This window comes from Bubalus bubalis, chromosome 6 (assembly GCF_019923935.1).
Source record: "Bubalus bubalis isolate 160015118507 breed Murrah chromosome 6, NDDB_SH_1, whole genome shotgun sequence".
In the NCBI taxonomy this organism is placed as follows: domain Eukaryota; kingdom Metazoa; phylum Chordata; class Mammalia; order Artiodactyla; family Bovidae; genus Bubalus; species Bubalus bubalis.
This window is the reverse complement of record NC_059162.1, coordinates 91,685,762-91,707,130: the sequence shown is the minus strand read 5'-3', so window position 1 is coordinate 91,707,130 and position 21,369 is coordinate 91,685,762. Positions and strand designations below refer to the sequence as shown.

The 21,369-nt window shown below is 49.0% G+C and overlaps 1 protein-coding gene across 1 annotated transcript; it reads left to right on the top strand.

The window, feature by feature from the left end:
- The first annotated feature begins 10 nt into the window (after positions 1–10).
- Positions 11–18,006, top strand: MRPL37 (mitochondrial ribosomal protein L37). The gene is made up of 7 exons (XM_006049595.4): positions 11–433; positions 3,973–4,156; positions 4,244–4,359; positions 10,149–10,334; positions 12,406–12,563; positions 15,842–16,045; positions 17,794–18,006. Exons 1-7 carry the CDS (start codon positions 88–90, stop codon positions 17,869–17,871), a joined length of 1,272 nt encoding a protein of 423 aa, XP_006049657.2. The 5' UTR covers positions 11–87; the 3' UTR covers positions 17,872–18,006.
- The last annotated feature ends 3,363 nt before the right edge of the window (positions 18,007–21,369 follow it).

Sequence of the window (21,369 nt, the reverse complement as noted above, 5' to 3'; positions counted from 1 at the left end):
CTTGTCGGTCGGCCCCTTTCGTTCCCAGCAGGCCTTGCGCGCGGGAAGATGGCGGCGTCCAGGTGGAGGTCTTGAGAGCAGATTGGCATGGCGTTGGCGTCGGGGCCAGCGAGGCGGGTGCTGGCTCGCCCTTGGGGGCTCGGCCTTGAGGGCTGCGGGGTCCCGAGACGCGGGGCGTACGAGTGGGGCGTGCGATCCACGAGAAAGCCGGAGCCTCCTCCCCTGGACAGGGTGTATGAGATTCCTGGACTGGAGCCCATCACCTTCGCGGGGAAGATGCACTTTATGCCCGGGCTAGCACGACCAGTCTTCCCGCCCTGGGACCCCGGCTGGACGCACCCGAAGTTCCGCCGCTTGCCCCCCCTGCAGGAGCATCCCCTATACAAGGATGAGGTCTGCTACATCTTCCACCAGCGTTGCCGCCTCCTCGAGGGTGAGGTCCCAGGACGGCCGGGAGGGGACCTTGTTCCTCTACCCAGCACTAACCCCGACCTTCTGTGGGGTTGGGCAAGATTTTGAAACTGTGTGTCTCGGTTTCTTCGTCTGAGAAATGGGCCCGGTATTGAGTCTCATTTCTGAGAATTGTCAGGATTAAGTGGGATGTAAAGACTAGCATGTGTGAGGGAGTTTTAGAGTTTTCGTGGCCAAGTAAAGAGACATGGTTTCTAGGCCTAGCCCTGCTTCTCTCTGTGTGTGTGATTTGGGGTAAGTGACTGAAGCTTCTTGAGCCTCTGTCTCCTATGGAGTGGTTTTGACCAGATGATTCACAGTGACCCAACTCTTGCACCCTGGAGATGTAACTGTTTAAGAATTAGATGGAGGATTATAATGCATAGAGATGGCAGAAACAGTGCTTAACCTGTGGGCCTATTGCGTCTTTTCACAAGATTGGTAACTGTGACGGAGGGGAGTGATTTGGCAGTGATTTGCTCATAGGTGCGCTGTGGGTATCTAGTGAAGCCAGGGCTACACCCCTGGTTTCCCAGATCAGTGACCTTTGTCAGAGGTCAGAGCTGAGATGTTTTGAGGGAAAAGATCTGGACCTAAAAACCATCTCGTCCCTCTGCACCCTTTCACTCTCACAAAGGACAGGTCAGAATGACTTTAGCCAAAACCATCTGTATGTCTGGGGCAGTACTAGAAATTATGTTCCAGAGTCCCATGGAGGGTGGTCTCTATTGAGTTCTCCTACCCATTGTTTCCAACTCATTCTTCCTTAGTCCCTAAATCATGCTGGGGTTAGGACAGGTCCTGAAAACACAAAATGGTCCAGGTAAGTGGGAACAGAATTTTCCAATAAGTAATTAGGGAAGAAAGAGACTTGGCAGGATCTGGGGACTAAGCCAGAGAAAAAAATCCTAGGTTTGGGGAGAAGTCAACTGGCCAGCCTCTTAAGCTGCTCAAACCCATTCCTGATAGCTGAAAGCTGTTTTTTTTCAGCCTTTAAACACTTCCAGTGTCCTCGCAAGGTGCTGTGAAGGACCTCACAAGACTTGTCACCCTTGCGTGATCCCGGTAACATTACTATGTAGATGAATTGCATTAGATGTATTATACAAGTTAAAGATAACTTGTTTGACTAGGCTGAAAACATACCCTATGCTTTCACCGTATGCAGAGAGGTTCTGTAAAGTCTATAATAAAATTCTGTAAGATACAGAGCTAGAGAAGCAGATTGGGGTAATGGAGAGATCCTGGGCTTTAATGTAAAGGTTCCCCTCCCAGTCCCATCGCTTACGAGGTTTGAGACTTGAAACAAAGCCCTTCATCTCTCTTGAGTTTCATCCTCCATTTCATGAAATCCCATCCAACTTGTAGATAAAGCTCCTGGCACAGAGTAGATGGTATAATTCATATACTGCTGCTGCTGCTGCTGCTGTTGCTAAGTCGCTTCAGTCGTGTCTGACTCTGTGCGACCCCATAGACGGCAGCCTACCAGGCTCCCCCATCCCTGGGATCCTCCAGGCAAGAACACTGGAGTGGGTTACCATTTCCTTGTCCAATGCATGAAAGTGAAAAGTGAGAGTGAAGTCGCTCAGTCCGACTCTTCTCGACCCCATGGACTGCAGCCCACCAGGCTCCTCCATCCATGGGATTTTCCAGGCAAGCGTACTGGAGTGGGGTGCCATTGCCTTCTCTGATTCATATACTAGTGAATCATAAATTCTTAATATTTTATCCATTTTAAAGTTCTAGGAACAGTTGCAGGGTTGGGACTAAAACTTGGGTTACCAGACCCCCAGTCCAGGGTTCTTTCTGCTGTACCACACAATCAGGAAGTTAAATTTCTAAATATTTGTGTTTCTGATGTATTATGAACCTTACAGTGAGAAGCTTCAATGCCTTTCGTTTGTCACAAGAGAAATTGAAGGTGTTTTCCTTCAAAGTGTTCTGGGTTTGCTTTAATCCCATAGTTTTTCAAATGAAGACGTGTTCCTGAGTCAGGTGATGTTTTTTCAACTGGAATGAGTAGCCTGCCAATCACAGAAGTCACCAGAGCTCTGCCAACTGATGGACACAGTCGTTAAAAAGAACGCAGTGTTAACTTTGAGAGTTAGAGGACTGGTATGTGGACCCAGTGCAGAATTTAGGTCCCTATGTCTATGCCTCTTCCTCTTTTAGGGAAGTAGGTTTGGGGGAAAATGAAGCAAGGGAGTTTGCCTGGCACTGCAGCCCCATCCTGCTAAGAGTAGGGTGGTTAAATTAGTTTTTAAAGACTAAGCACTCTGGATCAAATCTTTGTTCTTACTCCTTTTCCTGAGAAGCGTTTTGGGCATCTTATAGAAATTTTATAGTACAGCCAGAGTAAATTAAAAATAGGTGAGGAGATGAGCATAGAAACAGTGAGGTGAGTACAAAAAATCCATTCTGTGAGGTTGTACTTATATAGGGGAGCACCAGTATTGGCTGTCAGCTTGCTGGCAGTCAACAGATGGTACAGAGATGGGGTCAGCTGACTAGGCCTGTTGCTTTTTTCTATAAACCAAGCACACCTGTTTACTTGTTACCTATGGCTGCTTTTGTGCTAGAGTGGCAGAGCTGAGTAGTTGTGACAGAGACTATATGGCCCAGAAGCTGAAAATATTTACTGTCTGGCCCTTTAAGAAAAAATTTGGCCCCTGATATAGAGAAACATTTTGAGTTAACGTAGTTCACCGTGTCCAAAAGACAAAATAGTATTCTACCCGGGTAAAGCCCACCCTTCTTGTATGGAGGCCAAAGAGAAGTTCAGAAGGCCTCGGAGGACCCAGTATAATAAATTGAAAAACATCTTGAGGATTCTTTTGACAAATACAGCAGTACAGTTCATATGGCCTCTTCATACAAAATTCTGCTTATAATATGGCTCGTTATAGAATCTCAGAGGTAGATGTGAAAAATTATCTGGTGCTCCCAAACTCAGCACTCCTCAAGTTATTCATGATCCAGAAGATATTTCCTTTATTTCTGAAAGCTTCTTTCCCTTGATAAAGCAGCATGTGCTTAATGCTTGGCCCATATCTATTGAATGAAGTATATTTGGCAGACATGAGCTTTTCCAGTCGGGGCTAGGGTATGGGTTAATAGAAGGGATCTAGGTTTTGGAAGGTTGGCATCTCTTGATCTAGGCTTGTATGCTAGGGTCTGAATCCTCTATACCTACAGACAGAATACAAACGACCCTTGCCTGCGAGGTTCAGTCTCATGATCTCAGCCATTTTAATAGCTGTTTGAATTCTTCCTGTGGCGAGTACTCTACGTCACTCAACTGTTAACTGTTTTTAAGCAGATGGTCATTCCTGGAGCTGAGTTGAAATCTGGTTCTCCTGGCTTCTGCTCTTTATTTTTAGTTCTGTCCCCTCAGATGTCAGAACAAATCCCATCTCCCTCTCAAGGCTGCTCTTTCCCCAAAATGCTACCGGGCAGGCATAAGCATCTTTTCCTGAATCATCTTTTTTTAGTGTTTGTTTTTTATGATTGATGACCCTAAAGGTGTAAAGCAGGCCCTCTGGCTTACCAAGACCAAGTTAATAGAAGGCCTTCCTGAGAAAGTGCTTAGCCTTGCTGACAATCCGAGGAACCACATAGAGAACCAAGATGAACGTGTTCTGAATGCGATCTCTCATGCTCGTCTCTGGCACTCTACTGAAGACATCCCCAAGAGAGAGACCTACTGGTAAGTTTCCCCCAAGTCAGTAAGATTACCTACTGATGAATCTTGGAGCCAGCTTTATACCTCCAACTGTCTCTTCTTTTCTCCAAGCCCAGTCATTGTGGACAGCCTGATCCAGCTGTGTAAATCCCAGATTCTCAAGCATCCTTCTCTGGCCAGGCGGATCTGTGCCCAAAACAACATGTTATCCACCACCTGGAAACGAGGTTAGTCCTGTACACCAGAAAGGCCCTGTCTGTTCCTTGTCTTTCTACTCTCAGCCCCACCTCCAGCTTATATTCCCATCCTTGCTGGCATACTTACTCTCACTGCCATCCTTCATGGTCCAATTTGTGGCTCAGACACATCCTCAGTGTCATTAGTTTTTGCCCAGCCTTTTTTTCTTTTATTCATTTCTTTCCAAGACTTAATTCACACCATATCAGTTGAGTGCCTCCAAGTGCCTAAATGTTGACCATAAGTTACAACACAGTCTGCACTCACAAAGCTCATATTCTACTGCAAGAGCCTTCTTACTCTCATGCTTTTTTCCTTTTCCAGATCCACTTTCTGCAGAGCTGCTAGAGTGATCTTTCTAAAGTGCAGGTTCTCTCTGTCCCTCCCCTGGGTCAAATCTTTTATTGTCTCCTAATAGCTGAACAGTTCGTGGTGGTATCCAGGTCTTCTGGGCTTTAGCCACCAGCTGGTCTTTCCAGTCTTATCTCTGCTCTGCCGTCCCCACCTCCATTCCCCTGTTGACACTTGCCCACTTGCCACTTTTTGGCATCAAGCTTTGCGTATGCACGTGCTGTACATTCTGCAGGGAATGTTCTTTTCTATTTTCCTCATTTGACTAATTTCTACTTGTCCGCATGACTTAGCTCAAGCACACATCTCATGCAAATCCACAGATCAGCTCTCTGCTCCTTTTGTCCATAGGCCTACTTTTGTCGTAGCACACATTATACTATATTATGTTTTGTGATTATCTAGTATCTTTTCTATCTGCCCCACTAAACTGTGAACTTCTGATGATAGAGACTGTGTCTTATTTGTCCACAGTATCTAACAGTGCCACACAACAAGCGCTGACTAAAGGGACGGGCGAATCAATACCAAGTCCCAGATGTTTTAGGTAGGGATGTTCCGAACACAAGGGTTGTCCTGGGTGGAACCCTGGAGCAGGGAAACCAGCTGTGGAACAGTTTGGGTTTTTAGGACATCAACTTGGTCAGGCTTCACCAGTTTGCCCCTGTGAGTATGGACTTCCTGGCAAAGAGTCAGCTTTGCAGAGGTAATGGCACCACTAAGGAAATTAGTGAACCTCATTAATAGAGGAGTGCTTGTTGGCCCATTATCAAGAATTACCTCTAATTAAACTGCCCCATTTGGAGCTGTCACTGGAGAAGGGATGTGGAGGGAATTGAATTGGAAACCACAGTAGAGTATTCTGTGGGGAGAATCTAAAACCCAAGGTTACGAGAGGTCCAGGCACATTTATCTTCCTTGCAGATTATATGCGAAGAAACAGGAAGTACTTGAGAAAACTGTTCCTGAAGTGTGGGTATGAGGTGTTTTACCAGGTGGGTCAGAGTTTATCCATCCACAGATGTAGTATCCCCTTTTGCACAGCCAGTAAGGGAGGACACATGTTAATTAAATGACAGTGCTGTTGGTCAGAACAGTTTTTAGACATATAGCATCATCAACCTTGGTCCATTCCCATCACATTGTGATTGTAGTATTTAATTTGTATTTCTGAAAACTCAAGGACCTTCAGAGAAAAATTTGCCCCTGTGGAGAGTCCGTAGCAGGCCGTTGTCCAGGAGGCTTTCTAGATGGCGTTCCTCTTCCTGTGGGCACCTCCGTGAAGGGGATCTGTTCACGTCCACAGCGGCAGGCTTGCTGCTTAGGCAGATGTGCGTTCGCTTCCTCATACACCTGTGTCTCCTTGTGGCAAGTATGCTCATCTGACTTAAGTGAGGCTTTCTGACTGGCTCATTTTTTTAACCCCGAGTTACTGAGGTCAGTTGAACCCTTTTCCTGGGTTTAGCAGCCTTTCGGCTTAGCCTGTAGTCTCAGTACTTCTCTCTCCATCCTTCCTACCGTATCGTGCTCCAGTTATCTGCACTGACTTCCCCTGAGCTCTACCATGCAGCAGCAGGCTTCTGTACCGTGGAACATATGACTGCTCCCTCACTAGAACACCTTCCTCCCTTTTCTTTGCCTGGCAAACTCTGACCCAGTAGTAGTCAACCAAGGGTGGTTTAATCCTCTAGGGGAGATTTTGCTTTGTCTGAAGACATTTCTGTTTGTCCTGACTTGAAGCAGAGCCGGGGCTGGCAGTGAATGTTCTGTTGGCATCTAGTGGGCAGAGGCCAGGGGTGCTGCCGGATACCTACAGTGCATAGCACAGCCTCCCTCACCAAAGACCTACCCGAAATGTGGACAGCACCCAAGTTGAGAAGCTCTGCTCTTATCCATCTTTCTGAAGCAAGTTTGAAGGCGTTTCAGGCAGCTTCCCAGGCCTCCCAGAGGAGGTCGGTTTCCCCACCTCTGCTGTCTCCCACTGTTGGAGCACTTACTCCCTCGTCAGCCCTTGAGAGGGACTCTCTGTTCAAGGGAGTTAAAACTGGTCCCCAGTGCAGAGCAGGTGCTTGGGAAGATCTGAACCCGCAGCCTCTGAGCCCACAGAGATCACTAGGCCTCTCGGTTCATTGGAAAGAACACAGGTCAAAGAGTGCACTGGTCAGTCCCTCTCAAGAAACCCAGGAGTAACACCTTAACCAAAGTTCTCAGGTTTTTTCTTTTCTATTTTTTAGGATAAAAGCTTTATTTTTAACTAATCTTTTTTTTAAATTTATTTATTGAAGGATAGTTAATTTTAAAATATTGTGTTTCAGGTGTATAACAAAATGGTTTAGTTATATGTATACATATTTTCTTTTCAGATTTTTTCCCCATATATGCTTTTACAGTGAGTCCTTGCTGACTATCTATTTTACATATATCAGATCAGAACAGATCAGTCGCTCAGTCGTGTCCGACTCTTTGTGACCCCATGAATTGCAGCACGCCAGGCCTCCCTGTCCATCACCGACTCCTGGAGTTCACTGAGACTCACGTCCATCGAGTCAGTGATACCATCCAGCCATCTCATCCTCTGTCGTCCCCTTCTCCTCCTGCCCCCAATCCCTCCCAGCATCAGAGTCTTTTCCAATGAGTCAACTCTTCGCATGAGGTGGCCAAAGTACTGGAGTTTCAGCTTTAGCATCATTCCTTCCAAAGAAATCCCAGGGCTGATCTCCTTCAGAATGGACTGGTTGGATCTCCTTGCAGTCCAAGGGACTCTCAAGAGTCTTCTCCAACACCACAGTTCAAATGCATCAATTCTTCAGTGCTCAGCCTTCTTCACAGTCCAACTCTCACATCCATACATGACCACAGGAAAAACCATAGCCTTGACCAGACGAACCTTTGTTGGCAAAGTAATGTCTCTGCTTTTGAATATGATATCTAGGTTGGTCATAACTTTCCTTCCAAGGAGTAAGCGTCTTTTAATTTCATGGCGTATATGTTAATCCCAACTGCCTAATTATCTCTCCCCCCACCATTCCCCTTCGGTAACCATTCATTTGTTTCTAACTCTGTGAGTCTGTTTCCATTTTGTAAATGAGCTCATTTTTTAGATTCCACATATAAGTGATGTCGTATGATACTTGTCTTTTTCTGTCTGACGTCAGCTAGTATGATAATCTCTAGGTCCATTTGTGTTGCTGCAAACGGCATTATTTCATTCTTTTTTATGGCGAGTAACATTCCATTGTAGGGCTTCCCTGGTGGCTCAGTGGTAAAGAATCCGGGTCGATGGACATTCAGGTTGTTCCCTTATCTTGGCTATTGTAAATAGTGCTGCAGTGAACATCAGGTGCATATGTCTTTTCAACGTATGGCTTTCTTTGGATATATGCCCAGGAGTGGGATTGCTCGATCATATGGTAGCTCTATTTTTAATTTTTTAAGGAACCTGCATACCATTCTTCACAGAGGCTATACCAATTTACATCTCCATCAACAACGTAGGCGGGTTCCCTTTTCTCCACACATTCTCCAGCATTTATTGTTTTTGGGCTTTTTGATGATGGCCATTCTGCCTGGTGTGAGGTGATACCTCATAGTAGTTTTGATTTGCATTTCTCTAATAATTAGTGATTGTTTGGTCAGTAAGTCGTGTCTGACTTTTTTGGGACCCCATGGACTGTATTCTGCCAGGCTCCTCTGTCCATGGGGTTTTCCAGGCAAGAATATTGGAGTGGGTTGCCATTTTCTTCTCCAGGGGATCTTTCTGACTCAGGAATCAAACCCAGGTCTCCTGCATTGCAGGCAGATTCTTTACCTACTGAGCTCTCTGATATTAAGTATCTTTTTGTGTGCTTTCTGGCCATCTGTATGTCTTCTGCAGAGAAACGTTTATTTAGATCTTCTGCCCATTTTTTCATTTTTTTTTTTTTTTTTTTATATTGAGGTGCATGAGCTATTTGTATATTTTGGAGATTAATCCCTTGTCAGTTGCATTGTTTGCAAATGTTTTCTCCCATTTTGTGGGTTGTCTTTTTTTTTTTTTTTATGGTTTCCTTTGCCTTGCAAAACCTTTTAAATTTGAATAGGTTCTGGTTTGTTTTCATTAGGAAGTGGATAGGAAAATGTATTATTGCATTTCATGACAGAGTGTCCTATTGGGTTGGCCAAAAAGTTTGTTCAGATTTTTCTGTAATAAACCTGAACAAACCTTTTGACCAACCTAATACCTATGTTTTCCTCTGAGTTTTATAGTATCTGGTCTTGCCTTCAGGCTTGTGCAGTCTTTCTGGTGGGAAGGACTGGCACTTGCCCGTTGGTGGGTAGAGCTGGGTCTTGTCCTCTGGTGGGCAGGGCTGTGCCCAGGGGTGTGTTTAGGGGTGGCTGTGGGCTCAGGGAGACTTTAAGCAGCCTGTCTGCTGATGAGTGGGACTGTGTTCCTGCTCTGTGGTTGTTTGACTGGAGGGTCCCATATGGGCTTTTGGGTGGGGCCGGGACTTGGCATCAAAATGGCAGCCTCCAGGACAGCTGACACCAAATGAGTACTCCCCAGTACCTCTCCACCATGGGTTTCCTTGACCCCAGTGTGACCACAGCTGCCCCTGCCCCCCAACCCCCTCCCCCCCAGGAGACCCTTTAAGGTCAGCAGTAGGTCTGGCCTAGGATCCTGTGAACTCAGTGCTTTTTCCCGTGGGTCCTGGTGCTCTTAGAAGACCCTGCATCCACCTTCCAGGAGTGGCATTTGTTTCTATTCCATCCCTCTTGAGATTCTGCAGTCAAGCCCTGCTGGCCTTGAAAGCCAGATGCCCTGGGGCTTCCTCCTCCTGATGCCAGACCCCCAGTTGGAGGAACCTTTTGTAGGGCTCAGAACTTGAGGAAAAAAACGATTATTTTCCAGTTTGTGTCTCACTCACTTGGCGGGTATGGGATTTGATTATGTCACAAATGTAACACTCCTACCATCTTGTCTTTGTCTTGGTAAATAGAATATCTTCTTTGGTAGCTTCCAGTCCTTTTTGATGATAGTTGTTCTGCAGTTAGTTGTTCCGGTGTTTTTGTGATTTTTGTGAGGGGAGGTGAGCTCAGGTCCTTCCTGCACCATCTTTTCTTCTAGTCTATAGAATGAAGATCACTAGATTGAACTCTAGTCCTGTTAAGTGCTTTTTCTGTGACTTCAGCCTGGCCACTTGGTCTTTTGGATCTGATGTTACTTGTCTACTCCAAGGTGTAGCAGAGGCAGAGGATGGCACCCAGACATAAAGAGGAGGCTTATATGATAAGCACAAGGATGAATCTCCAAAGTTGTGTTTTCTGTGATGAGGCAGATCAGATAGTGAAGCTGTAAAAGGCTTGAGGAGCATAGCAGGATGAAAGCTTTTGACTTTGCCCAGCTAAGGCTTTAGACCAGGTTAGACTAACTGCTTTTCTCCCCATTTAGAGTCTACTCTGATTCAAGTCCATGGTTCCAGTGGAACCCAGCTGAATGCCAAGGATCCTCTGCCTCCCATTGCCTCCCGAGAGGAAGTTGAAGCTACTAAGAATCATGTTCTCGAGACTTTCTATCCCATATCTCCCACTATCAGCCTTCAGGAATGCCATATTTATGATGTGAATGACGACACGGGTAAGTATCAAAAAGCCTTTGACTTTTAGGCAGCATGCAGATGAGGGACAGGCTTTTTCTGAGAGAAAGGAAACATCGAGTACTTACTATGTATTAGGATCTCATGTGCATTTTCTCCTCAGAGCCGTGTAGCAGCCCTGTGAGATAGGTGGTGTTAACCCTAAGGAAACTAAGACTCTGCTGATTGTGATTGATTCAGAGGGTGACTTTACTTTTACCCCTAAGAAGTCATTTTGTTGCATCAGTTTTAATGGGTGGCTTGAGGGGCTTTTGACCAGGCATCAAATGTTTCCTTTATTTATAGTTCTCTTGAAAGATACCCGCTCTGTGTGCACCCTATAAACTCTGGCCAACCTTCTGCTAGGAAGGAGGAAGCTCACAGTCCTTTAAACGGGCTATTCATCCCGCCTCCATTGAACAAAGCACCACCACTTCTCCACTGAGACACGACAGAAACTAAGGAGTCGGCCTGGACGGGCCTGCAGCTCCTGCCGTCCACACAGTCATTATGAACTGCAGTGTTTTCCCCCTCAGCCTCTCTTCCTTTCCAGCTATGCCTCAGTCAGTCCCCACTGTGTCTCACCAGCCCGTTACCCCAGTCTCTTAATGGGCTAATGTGACCCGGGCTGTTTCCTCTCTCGTCCCTCTAGTTCATGGCTCCAGAGTCATCTCTCTAGAATGCAGATTTAATCCCGTCACTCTTCATGCCCATCTCCCCACTGCCTGTCGAAGTTTGAACTCCTTGGCTTATCACACAAGGGCCTTCACATCAGCCTTCTGCCCCTCTCTCCAGCACCATCTTTGTCTCCTCCCCCACGGGCTCCCTTTATTCCCACGGTCCTTTTCTCACCACCGTGCTCTGGCACTTTCTTTTGCCTTTCTGTGCCTGCACTCTGACCATTCACCCCTCTTTCTCTTCAGCTAAATAACTACTCATCTGTCATGTTCGCCTTCGGACTCACTTCTTCTCAGAAATGCTCTACAACCTCGCAGTCTGGTCAGGGCTCTTTAATCTGTCCTCACCCAGCCCCCTGGCTCCCCTCGTGTCTTAACATGTCCCTCTGCATGGATGTGATCAGTTTTCCCGTCTGTGTCCCCTCTAGACTTGGTGAGCTCCTCAAAGGCAGTGGCAGGCACCGTGTGGGCTCTGTCCCTGGTACCTGTCTTAGAGCTTGGCACAGAGTGAGTGCTGAGTGATGCATATTCACACGTGCGGAGGAACTGAGGCAGACAGGAGAGTCGGGTCTCCCTTAAGTGATGCCCTCCCCTGGGATTTTCAGAGCCCACACTTTCCCAGCCTCTTTCTTCCTTTATTTTGTCCACTTTTGCCAATCCCAGTCCTTCACTGTAGAAGCCTCCAGCCTCTGAGGGTTTGCCCATGGCCATGCAAGGGAAGAAATGGTGACCTGGCAGGGTTGTGGCTGAGATGAATGAGTGCTGAACTTTGATTCTATGAGACCCCATTTGTTACTAATAATGAAGTATTTGGCAAGTGATTTGCTTTTTAAAAAAATAATTACTATAGGTTTCAGGTTATCTTTCTAATATCACTGTCATCTGTGTGCTTGATTGAATGAGAAAGGGGTGGGGTTAGAGCTAGCCAGCAAGAATTACCTGGAACAGGTAAGCGAACATTTTCTATAAAGAACCAAATGGTATTTTAGGTTTTGTAGGCCACATATAGTCTCTGTCACCGCTATTTAATAGATCTGTAAATGAGTGGGTGTGGTTGCGCTCTGGTAAAAGTTTTGTTTTCAAAAGCGGGCCAGATTAGGGACTCCCTGGCGGTCCAGTGGTTAGGACCTCAGCTTCCGAGGCAGGTTCTCTCCCTGGTCAGAGAGCTAAGACCCCATATGCCTTCTAGCCAAAAAACCAAAACCTAAAACAGAAGCAATATTGTAACAAAGTCAATGAAGACTTAAAAACAGTCCACAACAACAACAACAAAATCTTAAAAAAAAACAAAACCCAAAATATGTAGTGTCTGGCACTAAGCTAAGGTGGGGTGACTTTCCTGAGGCTTTGGGTGGGCCAATTAACCTGTCCCTCCACATGATGACGTGTCTTACAGGATTCCGAGAGGGCTATCCTTACCCCTGTCCCCATACCTTGTATTTGCTGGAGTCAGCCAACTTACGAGCACACCGCTTTCAGCCAGATCAGCTGCGGGCCAAGATGATCCTGTTTGCCTTCGGCAATGCGCTGGCTCAGGCCCGGCTCCTGTATGGGGTATGTATGTGGGGAAGACCACCGAGCTGCCTTACGTTGTGTCGGTTTCCTGCCTTACCCTGCTCAAAGGAAAGGAAGCGTGGAGGGAATTCTTTTGCTTGACTGAAGAGTTTCAGGGAGAGGCACTTCCACTCACCCTGCCGTCTGTTGGGGACCTACAGTGTGTCTGTCTTTACATAAGATGCCTCATCACGATGGCCCACAAGGTTTCATTGTGATCCCCATTTTTCAGATTATACTTCTGAGTCCCAGGAAAGCTAATAAGCAGCTTGTCCAGCATTACACACAGTAAGTGGTGGAGAGAGGATTGGGACCAGATGGTCTCAACTCCGGAGGCTTCAGTTATATGTCCTCCAGCACACGGCCTTAAACTGCACTAACGGAGCCCGAGCACAGGGCTTTATCAGGAAGGCAGGGGATGGTCCAGGCCTGCCTGCCCTCTCAGGACAGGTTCTGAAGACCCAACATACCACCTGGATGGTCGCCCCTTGATTCTAAGAGCAGGTCTCAGGGACCTAGATGTTATAGAACGCAAGCTGAGTGGTTGTTACACAATGCTGTCCCACAATTGGAGGAAAGCCTGGCCCTGGAGCAAAGGCCTCCAGGCAGGGGATAGCAGTATCGAAGTCCCCACATAGGCCTGGGACGCCAGACCCCTGGTTGTGTGTGTGTGTTGGAAGGTGGGAGGGGAAGAATGTTTTTGAGAGCTGCTGTTAGGCTCCCAGGTCTTGATTAGAACCCAACGCCCTCCTGGAGGAGCAGTGAACTCGGAATGTTCTGTTTCTCATCCTCGTTGGTTTAGGAACTAGGTGGGGTTGGTACAGTGTGGTTAGCCTGATGAGACAGGGAGAGAATGGACCTTCTGTATTGAGCATCTGCTACATGCCAAACATTTAACTAGGGCTCCTTACAGTGGTGGTTCTCAAAACATAACCCTGGATTGTTAGCAGCATGAACACCATCAAGGGACTTGCTGGACATGTGAATTCTCAGACCACCTGACATCCTGCATCAGAAGCTCTGGGAGTGGAGCCTGGCAGGCAGTCTTAACAAGCCCTCCAGGTGATGCTGGTACAAGCACAAGTTTGAAAACCACAACACTAAAATTTGAGAACTACCGCAGTATTTAATCCTTACAGCAGCCCCCTTGTGGCAGATACTAGGAGCTTCATTTTACAGATGAAGAAACTGAGGTTCAGAGAGGCTCAGTAACTTCCCCAGGGTAACACAGCTAAGAGATTAGCAGCTGTTGCATCTTTATGTGACGTTTTTGTGTCTTTCCAGTCCTTGGGAGGTTATCTTAATTCCTATTCTCGGACATATTTTTTGAAGGCTCTGGAAGGTCAGGTAACTTGCCCAGGACCCTACAGCTGAAGAGTAGGGAGGCAGGCATTGGAACGCTGATCTCTCCAGCCTCAGGGGACATGCTGCCTCCTGACTGTGGGGCAGGAGAGGGAGGCACAGAGAGTCACATGTCAGGCCCCAGGCCTGCAGGCTCACTGTCGCTCCTGTGCCAGCAGAACATGGTAGCAATGCTCACTAATTGCCACCCAGTTGGGTAGGAGAGGAGGCCTCCCCCAGCCCCTCCAGGTACAAATTATTCCTGGGGATGTGAAGTTGAGCAATTATGGGAAGAGCCTCTGTGTAAAAGGTAAAATTGCTGAGAAATTTATGTACTACCTGCAGTTTTATTGATCTGTAGAGGGAGATAAGAGTCAATACAGAATTCTCAGCTAACACTTAGAGGTACTTTTCTTTTTATTTATTTCTCATGCAGCTAAGAACAGGTATTTCTAAGGCCAGCAGTCCCAGGGTGGCCCTCACTGAGGTCTGCCATCAGCTATTCCTCGTGTCGGATTCAGCCCTAGAGCGGTGAATGCAGTAGGCAGCATCTTTGAGTCAAGGATGCTTTGCTTCACGGGCCTGCCTGTTGAAGCTTTGTCCAGTGGGTAGTAGTCATCAGACTGGATTCCTGCAGACTCAGTAGGGTGAACATATGACTTGTCATCGAAACTGGAATACTGTTGAGAGGGACAGGTGCTACTGTCAGATACGGTGGGACACTAGGTGTGAACCAGGACAGTAAGATTTTAAGAGATTTAACAGCCTGGGTCTCGTCCTGGATAACCTTGAGCAAGTTACACCGCCTCTCTGGATCTGTTTCCTCATCTGTTAAATGTGTATGCCGTGTCGTACCCTGCTAAGTCGCTTTAGTTGTGTCTGGCTCTTTGTGACCCCAAGGACTGTAGCCTGCCAGGCTCCTCTGTCCATGGAATTTTCCAGGCAAGAGTACTAGAGTGGGTTGCCGTGCTCTCCTCCAGGGGATCTTCCCGACCCAGAGATCGAACACGTCTCCTGTGGCTCCTGCAGAGCAGCGGATTCTTTACTGCTGAGCCACTGGGGAAGAGACCTAAGTGGGTATATACCACTGGATTTATGAGATTAGAGGTGACTGTGTAAAACTGCTGTGATGCCCAGGACATGAGAGGCCCTTAGTAAACGGTTGCTAGTATGTTACTGTTACCAGTGGCACTGATTGAAAGAGATAATTAGCAGATGTGTCGACTGGCGAAAGCCTGGGGCTGACACAGCTGGAGTGGACACTCAGGAATCTGACGCACTGAGTTGCATTTCGAGAGCCCAAAGCCCACGTGCGATGCCTGCCTGCAGGCTTAGGACGTTCCAAGAAGCCCGGCCCTGAGGGGTAAAGAAAGGCAGAGAGAAGGTGTATCTGACTGAGGACTAGCCCCTGTGGGTGCCGATGTCACATGTCATTGTGACCTGACAAGTCACTACCTCAGCTGGTCTGTCTCCTCAACCGTCAGATGGAGTGAGAACTGAATGAGATCATGTCTATCAGATGCACGGACGCTCCAGGTCAGCATTTGATAAGCGTCATTGTCCCCGTCAGGTTACACCGTGGGTTTGGGGGGTTTCCCGTCGTTAACCTCCCAGCTCATCTTCCCTCACTGTGCAGCTTGCCTGGCAGTCGCCTCTCAGTGGCAGGAATTCGTACTTTAGTGTGCTCAAGTTGAAGAGCAGGTATGCCGGGGCCACGATTGGTCTGAGCCCAGGGAGAGCCAGGCTGGGTATGTGCGAGAAGGCCTACCGTGGACAGTGCCCTTAGCTCCACCTTCTGTTTTCATCTTTCATTGTAGGAAAACCACTCAGTGGGGTAGGGGGTTATTTAAAAGGCCAGAGCTAGAAATTGCCTGGTTTGTGCTGTTCTTATACCTCGCCATTTCTGATTGCATTTACTTGTCCTCTTTTCCTCTCAGAACAACCCTAAGGTTTTGGAGCAGCCAGTAGTCGTGCAGAGTGTGGGCACCGATGGGCGTGTCTTCCAGTTCCTGGTGCTGCAGCTGAACACCACAGATCTGGCCTCCGAGGAGGGCGTCAAGAATCTAGTCTGGGTGGACTCCGATCAGCTCCTCTATCAGCACTTCTGGTGTCTCCCAGTGATCAAAAAGAAGGTGGTTGTGGTAAGTCCAGCCATCTCTGGCTTGGTGACTGGACCGGGCCCGTGGCTCGTCCTCCCCAGAGAGAGCCTGGCTTGGGGTGGAGGGCGTGCTTGTGCGTGGAGCACCGGCTCAGGAACCTCATGTTCAGGACCTCTGTCTGCCTGGAGGGCTGCTTCAGCCCAGCCCGCCAGCTAAAATAGCACCTTCCACTCTGGGCCCCGCCCAGCTCTTCGCGCTCCCCTCTGCGCCCCCACCACGCCCCTCTCCTCTCGGCTCTGTCTCCAGTTGCCTGAGCAGCTCAGGATCCTAGTAAGTGCTGCTCTTTTTATAGAGGAGGTGCCTTCCTTCTTACACCCCATTCCCTCTTCCTCCACTCGCCCTCCTCCATTTCTCTTGCATCTGGTTGTCCTTACTTGTCATTCCAGGTTTAGCTTTAATACCAGCATCCCAGTCCCAGCCTTGCTTAAGCTCCTCGGGTAGGTCGCCATATAGCCTGGGGGCCCCCATCACGGCGCAGTCACACTGCTGTCCTGCGGTTGTCTATTCACTGTTCTGCTTCTCCGTTAAACTGCGCCCTGAGCTCCTGGAAGGCCGAGTCTGAATGACACGTTCATTCATTTCACTCCACGGATAGGGAATCCCTCACTGCCGCACCTCCAGTGCTCAGCTGGCTGAGACCAGGCCTGTGTTCTGTGCGCTGGGCAGTGACAATATCTTAACGGATTCATAATATCAGGCAGTGATAAAGCCTGTAAAAGACAGAACGGGACTGGGGGGTGAGAGAGAGCAGCGCGGGTATAGTGCTGGGTCTGTGGCTCACCAGCCGTGTCTCACGCAGGGCTTGAGTAGACTTTGCTTAATGTAGGGTTGTTGAGTCTTTGAGCATCATCTGTGTGTTAGTTAATGTTGCTGTGCCCTTGAAATGCCTGCTGGTGTGAGCCTTCTCTCTGGCCCCAGGCCCTGTTCTCTGTCCCTTGCCTGTGCGGCCACATCAGCCGTCTTCTGCGCATCTTTGCTCTTAGCTGCCCTCTCTCTCTGTCCCCTTCGTGGCTTCAGGTCCTTTTCTTTCAGCCTTTTCCTTCCATGAGCGTGACTTAGTGCCAGGCCTGTCCTGGTGTGCTCACGTGGCTCCTCCTTACCCATCTCTTCCTCTCACCACCCCACCTCCACCAGCCTCACCCTCTCTCTTTCTTCTTGGCCTTTGTGGACGCCCTTTAGCGCTCCTTCATACATGTTCTCTTCTTGTATGGAAGTCGGTGAGTCGTTTCCTCTCCTGCTTTCTTAGCGTCTTTTTCCTGCTTCATGCTGAGGCCTGTCACCCTTCGTCACCACTCTTTGCACCCCTGGCTGGAAGCTCCGTGAGGGCGGGAGCCAGATTCAAGTTACTATTGGGTTTCCAGCGCTGGGCACAGCTCTCATACAGAGAAGGCGCCTGATAAGGGTGTGTGGGATGAGAGAGGGATTCTCGTCCCTGGGAGTTAAGAGGAGCAAATGAAACAGTTTTTCGTGGTGGTTGAGTTGACGGGGACTAGGGACCAGGGCAAGGTCGGCAGATAAGTTGGCCTGGAGGCACAGAGATGCCTCATGTCCTTCTCCCAAGCCCAGCCCCTGCCTGGCATCGCTTGGCACCAGCTCCCCAGCACTCCTTGATTGCAGGAGAAAGAAACAGTTATTATCCAGGCGCTTAGGATTTACATAAAACCGACCTTTGTTTTAATTGCTGCCATTAAACCTAGTAGCAAGATCCTAATGGGCTGTGTTCTTTTCAGGAACCTGTTGGGCCGACTGGTTTCCAGCCAGAGACATTCAGGAAGTTTTTAGCTCTGTATTTGCACGGTGCTGTGTAAGCCAAGGACTCTTCTGAGGCCGGAGCAGCCTGCGCCCCTCTCTTCCTGAGGATCCTGGAGCCTGGATGGTGCCTGAAGCTGCAGTGCTCCTTTGGCTGCTGGTCTCACCGATAATAAAAGAGCCCTTCTGGTGCACCGGAGCCTGTGTTTATTGTCAGGGAGCTTTCAGGTGGGGCACCCAGAGCTACGCACAGGCCCTGCCCCTGAGTCTACCTCTGTTGCAAGGGCCAGCCCTGGAGCCTCACCTGCCCCAGCTTTGTCTGTGACCCATCTTGTGACTTTACATAAGAATCTTCCTCTCTCTGAGTTTCAATTTCATCATCTGAAAACTTGTGGCTAATGTGACTTACATTGTTTTATAGACTATAGATTACGTGTATGTATCGTTTGCTTCCTATTAGGTGCTCTGGAATGGTCACTAGGTTCTGTGGGAATTATTTAAATTGTGGACACATTCCACAGTGACTGCAGGAAATCTGAATAGAATATTCATTGTAGATTTCCTGCTAGTATCTTGGTTAATGGACTGAGCACACCCCTGGTTCAGCTGAACTCTGTTCAGATAACATCAGGCCCTGCGCTGGTCCAGGCAGCTTATACACAGCATCTTGTTCAGCCCTCACACAACCCTTTTAAGTTAAGTGTCATTTCCACATACAAGAAAAGTGTTGAGAGTGCCTGCTGTGTGCCGGGCTCCTTTTTGGGCCCCGTCGTTGAGGAGACACAGGTAGCGTAAGGAATCACTGAAGGTCACACAGCTGATATTTTAGGTCCGCTGCCTCAGGAAACTCTGAGGTGGAGATTTCCTGGGGGAAGCGTGGGAGGGCCTTGGGGATCGGCCCCCATGGGGAGAGACAGTAGTGGCATCAGGTGGAAGAGGGACTGGGCTCGATGGCTTTGTACCTGAGGCCTTGGCTGATTCCGAGCTCCGTGGGCACCCCCGTGAAGCCGAGGTGCTGCGCCTTTGCATGAACACCAGTGGCGCGTCACCAGTCAGCGGATACACTGCTCCCGACGCAGGAGGGACCTCGTGAGGTGGCTTTGTTGGGGCCGAGTGTGACTCCTGAGTGGCTTTGCTGAGAGCAGGCAGCCGGGACACTTCCTGCTACAGGAGGAAGTCCTGGGGCCCACGTCGGCTCTGTGCACGACAGTGCTGTTTCCAGCCCCGTGTGTCTCTGACTCCCAGGTTGTGCTCCTTGCACTTTACAAAGTACCTTTTAGGCTCAGCTGGGTTGGGACAGGGGCAGCAGGAGGGTTTACCAGGAAAAGGACAGATTGGGCTGGAGGTGGATGCACGCGAAGGGGTTACTTGGGAAGGCAGCATGTGTGCCAAAACTGCAGGGAGTGGTTGCAGATGGGGAGGGTGGGGGTGAGGCTGGAGGGCCAGCTCTCAAGGGCCTGGAGTGCTGGCACCTCAGGTTTCCCCAGGTACGAGTTGTCACCCACCCGAGGCAGCCCCGGTTCTCCCCTGGGGTGACCACAGCTTGGGGTCGTTTACTGTGGCACCTTGGTATGCATAGTGTGTGTAGAATGGGGATGCATCTATGTGCAGTACTTAGTGTTACCCTATCTATAGACCGTTCTACACCTTCCTTCCTTCACCTAATACCTTGGGATCGCAGATCTTGCCACATCAGCACATATGAGCTACCTTGTTCTTCCGAGCAGCGGCATTAATATCTATCGGACGTTCGAGGTGTTTCTAGCGTTAGCCGTTACAGATAATGCTGCAGTGAGCACCCTTGTTCACGCATCTTAGAGTACTTCTGCCAGCGCAGCCACGGGGTAAATTCCGAAGCAGAATTGCTGAGTCAAAGGGATTTTTTTTTATAAGAACATTCTATGGGCAAATGGAGGACAAGTTGGCAGGGTGACTGTGCAGAGTCCAGCTGGAGGCCATTTCGGTCACTCCTGGGTGAGTGACGGTGGTGGCCTGAAGCCAGGCTGAGGGGGCAGAACCACCACCACCCCACCCCCCGGTGGCTGGTAGAATGGGAAGCGAGAGGGCCAAGTCTGCCTGGGTCTTGAGCGTGTGGGACAGAGGCTGCAAGCAGGCGGGCTGTCAGCAGGTGAACTTGTGGCTTGAGGACAGCCCTGGAAAGGGGCCAGGGTTGCAGGGCAGGCCTGGGCACTCATCCCAGCCCCTGGGGTGAGGACAGCCTGTGGCTAGCCTTGGTCTGTCACCTCAGACCTTGGAGCTAAGCTGTGATGGCTGGCGCCCACTGCTGTCTCCCTTCAGGCCCCTTGAAGCCAGTCTGCGAGGTGAGGCTGGCAGGACTGGCATGTCTATCCTCCCCATGCAGTTGAGGCTCAGACACCACATGGTGCAGTGTGAAGAGCCAGAAAGTTCGTATGTGACGACACCTGCCCCTTCCACAAAGATGTGCCCGCTTCCCCAAATCCCAAATGCCCACCTGCCTCAGCCTCCCCACCTCTTACCTTCCCTTCCTCGTTCAACACTGGGATGGAGGAATACAGGTGATCTTCAGACCCTGTTTGGCCTCAGGCCTGAGAACAGACACCTCACTCAGTCAGACCCAGTCTGGGAGAAGGAAGCAGGAGGAAGGTGGATGGGGGTATCCTATTATTGGTATAAAAATCACACTATAGGGACTTGGACTTTTAAGCAACAGATGTTTGGAACCAAAATTCTGTCAATGACTCTGTGAGCACATGTGAACGTACTCTCATTTTGTCGTGTATTTAAGTGTCTTGTGTATCCATGAGAAAGCTCCTCGGTTCACTTCCAGCAGGCTTCAGTGGACTGGGGAACGCCATTTCCCAGAGTCTCCTATATCCCAGCTTCCTCTCAGATCCTGAGTTTCCTCATCTGCAAAGTGGGAATAAAGCATCTGCCTCCCTTTCAGGCTTTGCCTCCTCGGGGATTAACAGGCCACATTTGACCAGGATGCATGAAGTAGAGGGGTCTGGAGGTTTTCAGAAGCCCTGTGAAAAGGTGAGATTGCTTCAGGCAGCCCTTTAGGCTGTTTTGTCCCCTCCCAAGGCTGGCTCAGGCTGGACCTAGGGCGGGTCCTCACCAGAGGCTCTGTAACTCGCTGGGCTGTCCTTAGCAGTAGGCCCAAGGCTTTGAAAGAGCAGGTCAAGGTCACCTCAGGCTTTAGACAGCATCTCCCTGCTTCCTCTTTTGCGGCAGGACAAAGTCCCTTAAAGTGTGTATGTGACTTGAGTGTGTCATACTGTCTTCCCTCTGACAAATCCACAAATCACGACTCGTGGGGCCTACCTGCTTGGCTGCTGGAAGCCCACACTGTTCTAGGGACCCTCTCCCCAGACATGTCTGGGGACCTGCAGAGAATCCCCATCCCCACTCCTCAACTCCAGGTGATAGCTGTCAGCCACAGGGTGTCCTGGAGCATCTGGTATGTGTCAGGCATGCAGCAAGGTCCCAGTTCGAGAGCGGTGAGCAAAACAAAGTCTCTACTGTCATGAAGTTTACATTCCAACGTGGAGAGATGATAAAGAAAGAAAGGTATGTCA

Bases quoted from the DNA above. Each gene is read 5' to 3' on its own strand.
- MRPL37 (XM_006049595.4), top strand. From the start codon at position 88: ATGGCGTTGGCGTCGGGGCCAGCGAGGCGGGTGCTGGCTCGCCCTTGG. The intron at 4,360-10,148 runs GTTAGTCCTGTA...CTCCCCATTTAG, and splicing joins ATCCACCACCTGGAAACGAG to AGTCTACTCTGATTCAAGTC. The intron at 16,046-17,793 runs GTAAGTCCAGCC...TGTTCTTTTCAG, and splicing joins TCAAAAAGAAGGTGGTTGTG to GAACCTGTTGGGCCGACTGG.